This window comes from Tyto alba, unplaced genomic scaffold (genome assembly GCF_018691265.1).
Source record: "Tyto alba isolate M040663 unplaced genomic scaffold, T.alba_DEE_v4.0 Super-Scaffold_14, whole genome shotgun sequence".
Taxonomy (NCBI): domain Eukaryota; kingdom Metazoa; phylum Chordata; class Aves; order Strigiformes; family Tytonidae; genus Tyto; species Tyto alba.
The window spans coordinates 21,362,891-21,378,949 of record NW_024881276.1 but is presented as its reverse complement, the minus strand read 5'-3'; the positions used below and the strand labels follow the sequence as shown (position 1 = coordinate 21,378,949).

Here is a 16,059-nt window from a genome sequence, read left to right as displayed (position 1 = left end):
TGAACTCAAAATAAATTAAAAAAAAAAGATCCTTACTTCAAGGATATAGTAAAATGTGTGTATTTCTCCTTAGAGCCAAGAGCTGAAGCTCTGACAAGACTGCAGTGGGATGTGACAAAAGCTCTTGTTAGAAGAATGGTGGAGGACAGGCATCTAAGAGCAAATAGAGAACAGTGTGTGCCAAGTGCTCTAAGAAAGTGGAAACTTTTAATGGAGGGGGATGAGAAAAAAGGATTAGGGTAGCAGCTGGGTAAGAAAAATGGAGCCTCTTAAAATATTAATAGGAAGATGAATTGGTTATCACCTGTGAAAATGGGGAGTTGTTGAACGTGTTTCTGTTTAAACAGGCCTGGGTGAGAGATGGAAAATCTTAATTTTCAGCCTTTAGTGTCTGTAAATCCTCTACAAACAGGGCTTCAGTCTATCTTGCTGAAACTACTGACACACAGATGGCCTCTTTTGTGGTAAAGGGATAAATATATATTTATTATTTTCCTTTAGGCCCTTGCTGGCAGTTTTATTTGACTGATACTTTAACTACCGTAGAAATATAGTGTTGGACATCCAGGTACTTTTACTGAATTGATCTTTTGTTGCAGTAGTGTCACTGTATATCCAGACAGTGTTTAAAAACAAAGCTTATGCATTAAATCTAACTCTACTGTAGTCACACAATTATTTTATCTGTGAAGTTAGCCATTAAATTATGAATTTGGAAGGTCTGTAAGCTAAGTACAAATGTAGTTACCTTATTTTCCTTACAGCTTAGTTAGGAAGTCAAGGCACTATGCTGTTAAAAGATTTTGTTCAAAAAAGGCAATTATTTTATTAGGATTCTTTTTTTACTAATGGAAAACACTTGCCTGTAGGACTTGCTAGACTGGCTTAGAACAGTGGTTCTCATCCTCAGTATTCTGCCTCTGAGGGGCAGAACATAGCAAACTGGATAATTATGGAATATTGGGAATATTCATATTACAGGGATAGGAGTTTTTTTATCTCAAATTACCAGTTAGTCATTGAATTATGCCTTCAAGTATGTTTCAAAGTTTGCCTAGCACAGGAAGTTTTTCATGTATCTTTACTGTATGGTATTATCTTGTATATTAGGATTTAGAGTGATTAGTGTTATTTTTAATATGTAGTTTTGGAGGAAATAGCTGGAAAAGAAAGTGGTTCTGTAATTCCAGAAATGAAATTTGAACTGTTCAGGTGAGTGTATAATCTGTATTAATTCCCACAACATCAATAAAATATACCAGAGGAACTTTTCTAGATTGTGGTTGCTGTTGCTATGGAAGAAATGGGAGAAACACTGCTAATAGAAAGATTTCAACACCTGTAATTTACCGGTTATTAGAATAGAATTACTACATTTTGACTTTTTATACATCAAATATTATACTGTCTTTAATAATCAAACATAGTTGCAGATATGGGTCCTGATACATGTCAGGCTGAACTGATGAGACTACATTTTGACTTTTTAAATGTCAAATAATATACTGTCTTTAATAATCAAACATAGTTGCAGGATGTTGGTCCTGATACATGTCAGGCTGAACTGATGAGCTTGGCACCATATGGTTCCCTTTCTTACTGTGTTATGGTTGATAAGAGCTGTATACTGTCTAAGCAAACTGTTAGGATAACATGCATATCCGTGTTAAAACTAAAAGGTTAATGAGAATACTGGAATACATAATGTGGTCACAGAGTGCCCTCTCCAGGGCAGGATGCTCATTAATAAGAGCCTATTGAGAAAAAAAAGTGGTGAAGTATGAATGCCAGCTTTTTTTTTTAAAAAAAAAAAAAACTAAAGTTGTTATTTCTTTGAAACAGCTGTTTTTAAAAAGATTTTTTTTAGTAGGTATTTGTCTTTAAGGTGTTTAAGTACTATAAAGCCAAGTGCAATGCCAATGAAAAGTAGAGTGGAATCCTGACACAAAACTTTAGTAGATAAAAGCATATTTTATGGAAATTGTATAGCATTCAATCATCTGAATTTGTACTTCAGTTCTACAACCCTCTCCTCACCCCTGAAGTTTCTCTTATCTAGTAGTTCCAAAAAGACGATTTGTCACCTTTCTTACTTTTCCTTTTTAGAATGCTTTCTTTGCAATGATAATTCGACTACTAAACGTCAGTCACCTGTATTCTACCACGTACACGTGGGCCCCACTGATGCCAAAAGTCATTGTAGAATAGAAGAACAGAATATATCCTGAACTATTTTTAATAAAAAAGTTGTGAAATTTAGACTAGACACAAGCACAGGCAATGGCTAGCTCGTTTCCATATGCAAACTAGGAAGCTTGTCTGGTTATTCCATGTTTGAAAGATGATTGTTTGCTCCCTTTTCCTCTCACTTCGCATTCCTCTCCTCTCACTCAAGAGGGGACAGTTTTACAGAAAGCATTAAGCTTGGCAAGCATATATAGCTCATTTGTCCACTGGAGGAGATGTAGAGAAGGAGAAGCCAATGTATTTAACCACTATTCTGGTGTCTACAGTAGAATTAAATTTGTGGAGCCAGAAAGGCATTCAATATATTAGACCTCCTCTGGTGTTTCCCCCACCTGAACTGTTACCGTAAGCAAGGACAACATAGATTCTCACTGAGAAGATGTCTTTTCATAGAAAGCTTTGCAGGTTCCTTGAATTCCTTTTCTTAATGTAATTGTAATTTTTTTTTTCAAGATCAGTTTTAAAGATTGTCCATTCCACAAACACTTAAATGCTCAGTATTTCAGCGTTTGAGGTGTTTTCAACCAATTTGATCTTGAATAATTTTTTTTTTTCCTTCATTTATTCAGTTGATCATAGAGTGATCCAATTCTTTTGTCTGCTTCCCTCTTTTATCACTAGCTAGGTCTCATATCTTCTCTCATCTGCAGAATGTGCATTTGCCTATAAGGGGCAAAGAGTTTTCCATTCACTTGCCCATTTCCTTTACATGCTTCTGTGACTTAAAATTTAGTGATACAGAAAATGTACCATACTAGGAAAAGTTCAACACATGAGAATGTGACTCTCATGAGAGGAGAAAATGGAATAAGCAGGTTCCATTGTCAACAGGATGTCCTTAATGCAGATGTACTGCACACATACTGTACTCAAAATTTATCTGGGTTTGACTGGATTCTTTTTATGCTCAATAGCTATTCTTCATAGTTTTTAGACTACTGTTTGCCTTAAAGGGATGTGTAATGTATTCAAAAATTGCTTTAATAAATGGTTTTATCTTTGTTAGCTGGATTATTAAGTTGAAAAAAATGTGATGAACTTGATTAGTTTGGGAAAGCAGTGGAAGCTTGGCCATTTTAATCTCTAATCCTATTAATTATGTTATAAATTGAGACCACAATGGATCATAATCCAATTATAATTTTATTAATTATAGCAAGTAGAATATGAGCAAAGACAGCGCTGGACGACAGGGGAGTCTGCGCTCCGCCAACTGCCGTACTGATCAGTTCAAACAGTTCCTTTTTTATACATTTTTACATTCGTGGTTGTCTTTGATCAGTACCCCTTCTGCTTGCACAAGTATCTGGTTTGTGTAAGCAATTGCGGTTATCTTGTCTCACGCGGTCATCTTGTCTCACAGGTTATCTTGTCTCACACAAGCGGTGTCTGGCAGCTATTTGCATAAGCAGTTTTTCTGTCTTTTGCCGCCTAACCTTTACATTGAGCTTAACATAAATTTCAATAAACAATACCCTTAGTTCATAGTTTCTTACAATCCCCCCTTTTTCTTTTATCCTATTATTGTTTATTAGATGCTACTTTCATTTTCGTCACTGCAAACAAACCTTTTTCCACAATTCCAACATTTATCATAACACTCTCAAGATAATACCTTACAATTACAATCATAGTTTTCACGTGGCATAACGCATTCACAACAATCTTTTCCACCAGGAAGCTCCTAATGGATCATCCCACCATTCTGAGTCTAACATTGAGGGTGTTTTCAGAGCACCATAGGTAAAACAGCTCTTATTCTATCTGCTATGTGCAGTTGTCGCCTTAATGTTTTTGCCATGTGTTATTTATTCCTTGCTTTGTTCAGTTAATCCAACAAGTTGTGACCAACATGCAATTTGCTACTACTGTTTCACCTGTTGGTGTTAAGCAAATTCGAGCTGTGTGCCGAACTGCACAGTCAACCATACTATCAGACACTCTGTAAACAATAATCAACAATTTATTAGCAAACAAGAACCTGAAATAATTAACTGTATAACAATCCAGCAAAGTCCCACGCGACACAATCAGAAAAAGTAAGAACCAAAGATATCAGCACTGTCCTTTGGATGTTGTCCTTCGATGTCTTGTTACCCTTACTCACGGGGCGATAGCGACAGAAAGATAGAGTCCAAGAACAACAGTCACACGCCGCGCGGTAACTCCTCTGATCAATAACATTTTCTTCTTTGAACTATAAGTCTGTTTCCATCACCTCATCACGGTTTCGAGGGCGTCTTAGTTGTCTTCGTGATCTTGGAGGATTGGGGGGAGGAGGTGATCTTCTCCGACACCAGCCACGAGACATTCCCTCGCATACCGCGATGGCAACGACAGTCACCACCAATATAATGAAAAATCCTAACAGCAGGCCGGCGCACACGGGATCGTCCCCTACTCCCATCTTCCCAAGATTGCAATCCAGCGGGATCAGTAAGATTAGTGGGATAGTCCAGCCCCAGGCTAGCGGCTTGACCGAGGAAGGTCCAAGTGCGCAATGAGCGGAAGTTTCTCTTCCACCCAGAATGCCTGTGCTGCCTAGATCTGGGCGGGCCTGGCAGTTGTTTTTGCCATCCGGGTATAGCCGAACTTTCGAGACCCTCCAACAACACATGCGCTTTGGACTGGGGGCGTGGAAATCCATTTTCCTGCTGCGTATGTGGACCCTGACTCCTGATCCCTACAGACCAGGCAGGTTCGCCACTCGCGCTCTCACTCTTGTACCTCCGATACCGCGAAAACAATGGAGCGTGCTTATGCATGGGCAGCAATTTATTGTGCAGCCTTGATGTTGGTAGCCCTCACTTTGTTTGCCTTTTTACTACATATCTTTTGCCCTTGTAAATGTTCCTCTTTCAAGTGCCCATGTAGTTGTATCTGCTTATGTAAACCACCATCTCCTTTGGTTAACCATGTCGAAAATTCTGTTATAGGTCTTTTCGGCGGTTTTGGTACTGGCTGTTTTACTTCTGTCACATCTTTTACTTGGATTCTCTTCTTCCCACTAAAAATATCTCCATCCACCCTTCTGTCTTTGGGAAAGCAAAGCCACTCTGATGTTGGACATAACAGTAAAGCACTTGCTGCACAAATTTGCCACTATTAAAGCAAACCATACCAGGATGATTAGCAGAGGTCCGGTATAACATATGCTCCCACCTCTCATGCCTATGGGGTTGCAGCCCACAGCTGAGAAAAAGGTCTTCTTGGTGGCGAGCACAGAGGTTAACCCGGTCTTGCCCTCTACTGTTTAACAAATCCGTGTGTTAAGAGTTAGTCAATTCAAGTGCAGCTCCTTTGTAGCCACTTCCTTTGTTTCTAAGCAAAGCAAAATTTTGGCACTTTCCGATAGTGTCCTCCCATCAACTCTCAGGGACATCACAAATTCTGGGGACTAACCTCTTTTTCCCCGTAAATCAAGGTTACAGTTCATGCCCCTTCCCTATACAGTTATAAGACAATTTTCTCCATCTGCAAGAAATACCACATCCGGTAACACATTTCACATTCACACAAAACCCACGCTTCATGACATCCATGCATACACTCGAGACAAGGTATTACTCAATTAGGTTGATTTTCTAGCAATGCCTAATTGACTCCAAAATGCTCATAATCTCACATGTCTGTCAGTTAATGCTCGGTAAACGCCAGCTTTTCCCTGACAGTTTTTTTTGTTTGGTTTTGTCTGTTTTTTTGTTTTTGTTTCCTTATACAGCAAGTAAGTAAATGAATAAGTAAATTTTCACAGTGTTACCTCTGAACCCAGTCAAAAACCCAGTCAAACCACTGGTTAAGAGTCATTCAATCCCCTCCTGATGAATTTACTTAGTCCTTTGAGGGTGACTTGTAGTTGGTCAGTTGATGGTACCACAGTCCACTCCTGAGGCTTTTCCACCGGTCCTTTTCCTCAGGAGGCAAGAGTCCACCCCTTTTCTTTTGTTCGGATCGCTGTCTCGGTGGTCAGCAGCACCTGAAATGGACCTTCCCACTCGGGAGTTAATGATTAATCTTTCCACACTTTTATCAATACCCAATCACCTGGTTTTACATTGTGGATATTAAAAGCCAATGGTGATATTTGAGGCAGAAGTCCTTTCTTTCTCAGTTTCATTAAAGTGTTACCAATGTTTCATTAAAGTGTTACCAATTCTTATTACATACTTTCTTACATACTGATCTCCTACTTCAGGGATGACAATATCCCTGTCATTACTCATACATAGTAATCCAAACATCATTTCATAGGGAGAAATACCCAGGTCTGTTCGTGGCTGAGTATTGATCCTTAATAAGGCCAATGGCAGGCATTTAATCCAAGACATCTGAGTCTCAATCATTAACTTAGTCAAGGTTTGTTTTGAAGTTTGATTCATTCTTTCTCCTCTTCCAGAACTCCGAGGATGCCATGGGGTGTGCCATGCCCATTCGATCCCTAAGGCTTCAGATAGCTGTTGTATATAATTTTTAAAATGAAATGTGTTCCTCCGCCCAAGTCTATTCTTTCTATTAATCCATATCTGGGGATAATGTTTTCCAGTAACACCTTGGATACCATGCTTGCCATTGCCCTTGGTGTGGGGGATTGCTTCCACCCAATGAGTTAAGTGAGCCACTAATACCAACAAATACTTCCACCTTTGTATTTAAGGTAGCTCTGTTAAGTCTACCTGGAGGCTTTGTATGGCTAGCTCCTATTCCCCAGCCACCCTTTTTTTTTTTTTTTTTATCTCATTACCTTTTTGTTCACTTTTTAACAAATCAAACATCGATCAACTAGTTGTTTAGCCACCATATATATATTCCTATACACCCATATTGTCTAAGGAAATGATCACAAAGTGATTGTGTTCCCCAATGTATTTTCTAATGTATTAATGACAGAATTTCTCATGATCTGAATTTCTCATGATCTTGTTTTGTTTAACATCTGCCTTCCATCTGCTAAAGTCCATTTTCCTTCTGAATCTTTTCCCCCCTTATTTTTAAGTATATCCTTTTCTTGTTCTGTGAAATTTGGGGCTAAATTCTCATAATCCCCTGGTATTATTACCAATAAAACTACCAATGATGATTCTGTAGCTGCTTCTCTGGCTACTTAATCTGCTAAATTATTCCCCCTTATTTCCATTGATGCTCCCCTCTGATGTCCTTTCACATGCACAATTGCAATTTCTGTGGGGAGCTTCAGGGCTTCTAAAACTTCTCTGATCAGCCGCTCGTGTACTAGCTCCTTCCCTTTTGTATTTATAAGCCCTCTTTCTTCCCATATTTTTCCAAATGTGTGGACCACTCCAAATGCATACTTTGAGTCTGTGTACACTGTCCCTTCCTTATCTCTCAAATATACCAATGTCTGTTTTAGGGCATAGAGTTCACAGACTTGTGCTGACCACCCAGCAGGTAATTTCCCCTTTTCAAACACTTCCATCTTCTGCCTCTCGATAATTACATAACCCAATATTTTTCCTTCTAGGCATCGAGAGGACCCATCAATAAATAGTTTTTCTCTATAGGGCAAAGGTTTATTTAACAGATCTTCTCTTATTTTCGTTTGATAATTTATAAAATCCAAACAGTTATGCTCTGGTTCCTAAATATCCTCCCCGATTCTCCTCCCATAATTCTAGTAATTTAACCACTAGTTTTCCTTCACCCAGCACCACACCTATTCCTAATTGCACTTGTAAATCTCTACCTAGCAAATTACATCCTACCCCTGGCATTAACAACAAATCATTAACAGCATATTGATCTTCCCCTTGTATTAACACATTCTTTATAACTGGGACCAAAAACCCCTTCACCTTTAGCCCCTACAGCCCAAGTTGTATCTTTTACATAATCTTCCTCCTGGGGTCTTAATTTCAAATTTATCAAGGGCTCTTCTGTTGGTATATCCCCCAGGAGGTAGAGTCCCTGACACCCCTAGTGATTACCACCCTCATCCTGTTGGGTTACTTCAAACACCAACAGGTCCCGTATTCTCTGGGGGCATTCTTGTTTATAATGCCCCCCCTCCCCACAATAAAAACATTCCCTTGTGATTTCCCTAGCCAGTGGTGCCTCTTGGTTCCACCTTCCCTTTCATTCCCTTGCCTGTTTCAAATTGTGATTTCCCGTCTGAGATTTCTTGTGTTTATTTCTAACAGTTTCTTGTGCAGTTATCATAATTTTAGCTTTAGTTTTAGCCTTTTCTTCATCCTTCCTAATATCTACTTTCTGTGCTTCTCTCAGGAGTTCCTCCAGACACTTATTATAATGACCTAGAGTCACTCATATCTCTCCTCCGCTCTTGTTCATTCTGATTCCACTGCAGAGGGGTTACAGGGAGTTTCCTTTCCCCGGGTATCCCCTGCTGATTTTCTCTCTCCCATATCCACATTCCAACCGTTCTGATCATCTGTCTTTCCTCAGGAGAGAAAAAAAAATTCCCGTAATCGACTGCATCTCCTCCCATGTATATATATACTGGGTCCCAAAAATTGATCAATCTTCTCTGACAGCCCCACAGGGTCCTCTAAAAACCTCCTAAATTCATTCTTATACGCCCTCACTTCTACCTTAGTGAGCGGCACATCCACAAATCCCATCCCCCCTTGAATTCCTGCCGCTGGGACTTCCCCGCAAGGGATTAACCCTAGCCGCCCCGTGCTCCCTTAAACGATTTCCCTTAAATCATGTATGAGCCGATATTTCCCATTTGGTTTCTTTACAGGCAGAATGGGGGTGTTAAAGGGTGACATACAAGGCTCTAAGATTCCTTGTGCTAATAATCGATCAATTTCTGGTTTTAATCCTCTCCGTCCGTCTAGGGAAATGGGATATTGCTTTACCCTCACAGGTATGTGGGGTTCAGAAACTTGGATTTTAATCGGTGGGATTTCCAGTCTACTAATTGTGTCCGGAGAGTACCAGACATCGGGGTTAATTTGTTTTTGCTCATCCACGGTCAAAGGATAAGTAGACACTGTTAGCTCTTGATTTTTCACTTTAATTTCTAATTGTAATTCAACAATTAAATCTCGTCCTAGCAGATTAAATTCTGCTTCAGGGACGAGCAAGAGTTCACCCATTCCAAATTTATTTTCAGTTTCGAATACCACATTTTTGATTTTGTTTACTTTAAATGGTTCTCCTTTTGCCCCAATTACTTGTACTTTTTCCGGGGAAATTTTACATCCCTCAGGTATTTGTTTAATAGTCGATTTTTCAGCCCCAGTGTCTACTAAAAAGGTGAACTCTTGTTTATGGGGACCTATTTTTAATTTTATCAAGGGCTCATGATGACTCCGGTCCCCTAAGATATAGAGCCCCTGGCTCTCCTATTCCGTTTTCAATATTTCCTCATCCCTGATCCTTTCTCTGCAATTCTTCTTTATATGTCCCTTCTTTCCACAGTAAAAACAACATCTCTGTTCCTTCTTTACTACTACGTTCCCTTGTTTCGTTCCAGCAGATCTGTGTTTACCAGTTCGTCCTTTACGATCCTCTCTGACCGCTGCTACCATCATTTTTACTTGTCGCTTGCTGCTCTCTTTCTCTCACCTTACATAGACTTTCTGAGCTTCTCTCAATAATTCATCCAACCCTCTATTCTGCCAGTCTTCTAACTTTTCAATCTTCTTTCTGATATCTTCCCATGATTTTGCCACAAACTGAGTTTTGAGGAGTGCTTGCCCTAAAGGGTCGTCTGGATTTACCCCAGAATACAGCTGAAGGGCTTTCCTCAGTCGTTCCAGCCACTCAGTAGGGCTCTCATCTTTCTTTTGCATTTCATTAAATGCTTTATTAATATTCTGGCCACAGGGTACTGCTTCTCTAATTCCCTGAATTACTATAGTTCTCAGGTCCTGCATATGAGTTCTATGCACCGGATCCTGATTATCTCTATTAGGTCTTTGGAGTGGCCATTTAATATCCGCTTGAGGTCCCTGGGCATGTTGAGCATCCCACAGTCTCATTCCTGCTCGTCTAATCATATCTCTTTCCTCGGTAGTAAATAATTGACCAAGGATAGATTGCATCTCATCCCAAGTATAAAGGTTTGGTCCAAAAAATTGATTTAATCTTTCTGCCACTCCGAGTGGGTCCTCAATTAAGTTTCCCATCTCGGTTCTTTTAAAATCTCGTAGGTCAGCCGAGTTTAGGGGTACGGAAATATATCCGATCACGGGTTGAGGTCCCCCCATGGGTATTTCCCTTAGGGGGTACATCTGAGCTGCCCCTTTTTGGCTTCTAGTTACACGTCTAGGAGGAGGGGGAGACTCTTGTTCCGACTCCGGTGGGGGAGTGGGCGCTCTGGGGACCTCTGGAGGGGCTGTGGGAGCAGGAGGGGAAATGTAAGGAGGGGGGGTTAGAAGGGTTTCGTCTAACCCTTCCTTCTTTTTCTTTTGTTTAGTTTATTTCATTCAGCGGGTAAAGTCTAGCTCCCAGTCTTTTTAGCCACACTCCCGCATACTGACTTTCTTCCGGGTTAAGGGGTTTTTTATTATAAACCCAGAGATTTAATTGTTGCCTTATCCAATCTTCTTCTGACCCGCAGACTGGCCAAAAGACATTTTTAGAAATCTTCTTCCCTCCCCATATCTTAGTACAATATTCTATCATTTTCTGCTTATCTTTCCCTAGTGTTCCAGGGAAATATCTCCAATTGTCTAAGATATATGCCAGAGGGGTATTCTTAGGTACAGTGGGTACCCTTCCCATGGGAGTCGAAGGCTTGCTGCCCTTCGCCCCCATCTTCTGGATTATCCACAAACACACACTCACTTGCTCCCCTTGTTCCTGGCCCAGTCCCTCGCGGGAAATGGGAAACGCAGTACTTAAGGGTCCGCACTCGCTTGGTTCAGTATATCGAACCTCTCATTCGTTATAATCCAGGAAACCCAATCCCGCCCGAACGGTAAACCCGCGAACAAATTCGCAATATACTTACGCATCCTGCGTCTTCGTCCGGACTCCCGTGCACAGAATTTTTATGGGATTTTACCGGTTTCTCCTTTGCTCATTATTCTAGAATTTAGGTTCGTCGGTAAGGATGGGGTGGGCTATCAGTCGCGGGGCCGCGGATTGCCGCGGGGCGCCTCCCCGGAGGACAGAAGCCCACCGTTCCTTATCCGAGTCACGGCACCATGAAATTGTTATAAATTGAGACCACAATGGATCATAATCCAATTATAATTTTATTAATTATAGCAAGTAGAATATGAGCAAAGACAGCGCTGGACGACAGGGGAGTCTGCGCTCCGCCAACTGCCGTACTGATCAGTTCAAACAGTTCCTTTTTTATACATTTTTACATTCGTGGTTGTCTTTGATCAGTACCCCTTCTGCTTGCACAAGTATCTGGTTTGTGTAAGCAATTGCGGTTATCTTGTCTCACGCGGTCATCTTGTCTCACAGGTTATCTTGTCTCACACAAGCGGTGTCTGGCAGCTATTTGCATAAGCAGTTTTTCTGTCTTTTGCCGCCTAACCTTTACATTGAGCTTAACATAAATTTCAATAAACAATACCCTTAGTTCATAGTTTCTTACAATTAGATCATGATTGGATTAATATTTGCAGTGCAGTAGCATTTAAAAAGAAGTGCTGGTCTCCTCAAAAGGAACTGCATAAGTAAACTCCCAAGTGCTTTTGGTGGCTTATCAGCTTGTTCCTAGAAATCTATGGCAGATACAAGAGTTTTAAAACAATACTTACCTTCCAAAAAATACAGGGTTCTTTGTGTTGTTTTTTTTTTTTTTTTTTTCTTTCTTTTCATCTATAATCCCTAATAAAATCTCTTTTTGTCAATGGAACGTTTTGGTTACAGGAAACCTCACATTGCAGTTGATTTTTTTTGTTGTTAATTGGGCTACTGTTTTAGAATAGAAAATTAATACTGCTGCAAATAACTGCAATGTTTCAGCCTGTTCAGAGTATTTCTGCACATAGGTATAAGAATAGAGATCAGAATTAAAACAGCAAATCAAACTAAACAGAGAAGTCTAAACACAATCCATGGTTTAGAAATGAAACGAAATACACTTTTCTGCAGCTGAGATCATTTGCTGTTTAAAAAACATAGACATCAAAATGACTGCAAAACACCTCTTAGAAAAGAAGTGTAGAAGAATGCAACAAGGGTATTTCTACACAGATATATGCAGGTAAATGAAGTGTTATAATATTATTGGGGTAATTAGTGTGTTCAGGAAGAGAATGTCAGAATGATAGAAAAAATCAGGACAACTGGGAGGATGTGGTTACACCTCTGATGCTAATAGTTGGGAAATACAGCTGCTGTCCTGTTTCATTGTCTTGCTGAGGAGAATGTAGCTCTGTGAATAGACTGTGCGTGGCTGCTCTTAATAGCCTGAGCCCTGTGAAGCCCTGCAGGAAGCTTGAGATTGAGTAAAATGGTATTATTGTCATTCCCTAATTGCCTCGCTGTGCAGTTGGAGCATTCAGTAAAGATAAGAAGTCCGGTTGCTAGTCTTAGTGGCCCAGGAACATGATACATGACACATCTCTGCCATTGAGAGAGGCAGAAGTGATCTCAGAAAATATAGAAGCCATATAAAATAGTCTGGCATTTCTTTGACTAAGGTAGAGGATAAATTCTTAGGTCTTGTAAGCTTTACAAATAAATATTGTGACATCAAAGTTAGATTCTAAATCTTTGGTGAAAGTACTGGGTTACAACTTTATGTTGAGGCTTAGAACCAATTTTCCATTTAAAGCAGGGATTTGGCTTTTTTGAAAAAAAATCTTTTTATAGTTTTTACTCTTTGAATATATCATACATTTTTTTCAGAACTTTCAAGTTAATTGGTAAATTTATGCATTTAAATTAATTTGAAGGTGACATGTTAAAAAATGTATAACCTCTTTTTTTTTTTTTTTTTTTTTTTTTTTGTCCTGAATGAACTTTACTGTAAAATAAGAGTTGTACTTCAAATTCTCCTTATAGTCAAAATTCACTGAAAACCTATTCTCAGGCTTCCTTTGAAGAAAATAGATCATTATGGTTTTTGCTTATTGTGGACTGTCGATACCGAAGGTAACATACATCACAGATCAACATGACTGCTCCAGAATTACTTAATCTGAGAGAATGGGAGAAGAAGCACTGCTTTATTAAAAGACATAGTAGTTTAAGGCTTTTCAGACTGACTCAAAGCCCTTCTGATGGAGGGTCCTGGCAAAAGTAGTCTGTGCTGCTCTGTTCTGCACCCACGGCTGTAGTCATTGTGTAACACAAAGTAATCAAGATCCAAGTGCCACAAAGAAAAAAAAAATATACATATATATATTGCTGGCAAAAGAGTTTTCCAGGAAAAACATTTTGAATCTGGTTTATCTATTAGATTTACCAGATGACATAAATGAAAATGTATTACTAACTAGTTGTCCATAGTTATACAAAATGAAGATGCGGTTTTGCAGCCTGAAATTCTTGCTCAGTTTTTATTCATGCAAAAGGAAATTTTAAATGAGTGTATTGCCAGAGTAAAGCTCAGGCAGATTCAATAAAAAATGAAACATTTCTTACTGACACCAGTTTTTACTTTCTCATCATCAGAATTAAAAATTCAAAAAGATAAAATTCCTTTCCTGTCTTGGCTTGGTATGCCCAAGTTTTAATAAACTTCAGTTCATCTTGAATCATATCCTTCAATTTTTATTAACTTGTTTTTAATAATTTGACTGATCTCATTTGCTTTTTAGAATGCATATGTAGGTTCATTTTCTCTACATTTTTATTCATAGGTTTACTTTTAGCTATTTCATATTTCCTATTTCTTTGTAGGCTGATTTTTTTGGCCATTGCCTTTGTCCTTACATTCCAAAATTTTAAGTTGTGGCTGACAAAGTGCAAGGAAAAATCAACAAATGTAGCAGCTACTCAAGTGGAGGAATATTCACAAAAGCTAACAGAAAACTAGTAATAAGCTTGTTTTCTTATGCTCTGGCTATGTTTAATGGAGAGAGAGGTGGACTTCTCTAATCGTCAATTCTGAACACCTAAATAAGGCTACAGCTTTGAAGCTTTCTTTGAGTTTATCTGTTTTCATTGGAAAAGACCAGCATTTCCAAGGTCAACCCAACTTTCATGCTGGAGAGGAATTCATAGATTTTTAATAAAAATATTTGTGCATCATGCAATAGTAATGCCTCTAAATGCTGTAAAAGTAAATTTCTGAACACTAAATGTATCTCTCTTAAAGTAAAAGTACATTTTGTACTGAAGTACAAATCTGCATGTTTCCAAAAATATTGTAGATAGGTGCTTCTGATGACTGAGCTTTAATAATGGAGTATATGTCTGGGGTTTGTTACTATGTTGATTAATAACTGTAGCTATCTCTTTGAATTTCCTTTAGCAGGCAGCTCCTACACTAGTTTAAACATTTCTTTATCTTGGACTAGCTCCATGTGAGAGGTTTTTTTAATCCTTGTGTTTTGTTATATCCAACTGGGATTAAAACCAAACTTTTTCTTACATAATAGTTTATGATGATTTTTTTGCTAAGTAATTTCAAATTCAGATTGTGGGCCACATTTTGCGGTGAGGACACTACTTCACAGGTAATCTTTTTCAAGAGTAGAGAACACTCAGCTATTAAATTGAAGCTTTTCTGGAAGTATGGAAACATTGTCTACCTAAACCTCACTCTGACTTATTAGAATAGTTGGGGGCCCCTTAGCACAGAAACTCAGAAATGTAGATGTAAATAAATCTAAAATGTAGATAAATGTAAAAGATACAGATAAATATAGATAATTTGTAAATACAGCAATAGAAAGTATATTTTACATGTTCTCTTTTTTTAACTATGGTACAAGGATATATAGAATGTTGTACTGAATGGTAATTCAGTCTTACATAGCAGTGAAAAAGCAAAGGGAGTGATTGGAAAAGGTGAAACAAAGGAAACTTGACAGTAAAATGAATTAGTCAAATTTGGGATTGAACAGTTTTTGAACTGGATTCTTAAAAATTCTGGGCAAATGAGAAGGGTCTTCTTATATGATTATGTACCAGATCAGAAAGAAGTTAAAGGAAGCAATCTGTAAAGACCTCTCAGTAATTCTTTAATTAAGAAATTAATTCTAGTGGAGTTATTGCTATGGAACCACTGCTATATTCCTGTTGTTGGATATATATAGCACTTTTCTTGCTGTACAGACCACACACAATTTCATGTCATTTACTCTACTTTTTTATTTTTTTCTCTATATCTTACAAGAAGAAAGTGTGGATATTCCATCAAAATTCCATGTAAAATTATTTTCAGTTTTAATTGAGATTCTTACAAGCAACTTCAGTTTACATAAATACAGATTACAGGGGGAATTATAACCTCTCAAAAGCAGGACATATATGGGTTTGCTTTTCCCTTGACTAGATTCCTTGAAGGCCAAATATTGTGGTTCTCATCTTGGAGGGGACTAAAATTTAGCCTTTTCTCATCCCGTCAAAGCAGACTGCTTTGCACAGCTGTTTGGACATTATACATATATGTTCAGTTATCCCATGATGTTCATATACTTTTATATCTTACTGATGCGTGTCTGCAGCAGTCTTAACATGGCATCCTTGTTTCTGAGTGCATGCTGGAAATCCTGCTCTACTCTGTATTTTCACAGGAGATGGTGAGCTCTATACCTTTGGAGAACCTGATAATGGGAAACTGGGATTATTGCCTGAGCAGCTGAAGAACAATAGAGTCCCACAGCCTGTACTGGGAATTATGGAAAAGGTTAATAAGGTTGCTTGTGGTGGAGAACACACAGTGGTGCTGACAGGTATGCAATTTAA

General features: G+C 38.7%; 1 protein-coding gene across 3 annotated transcripts in view; it reads left to right on the top strand.

Moving 5' to 3' along the window:
- Positions 1-16,059, top strand: part of RPGR (retinitis pigmentosa GTPase regulator) — a 52,947-nt gene that overhangs the window by 16,170 nt on the left and 20,718 nt on the right. For all 3 annotated transcript variants that reach the window (XM_042788679.1, XM_042788678.1, XM_042788677.1), the window contains one exon: positions 15,888-16,046. In XM_042788679.1, coding sequence (XP_042644613.1) covers positions 15,888-16,046 — 159 coding nt within the window. The remainder of the gene's footprint in view (positions 1-15,887; positions 16,047-16,059) is intronic.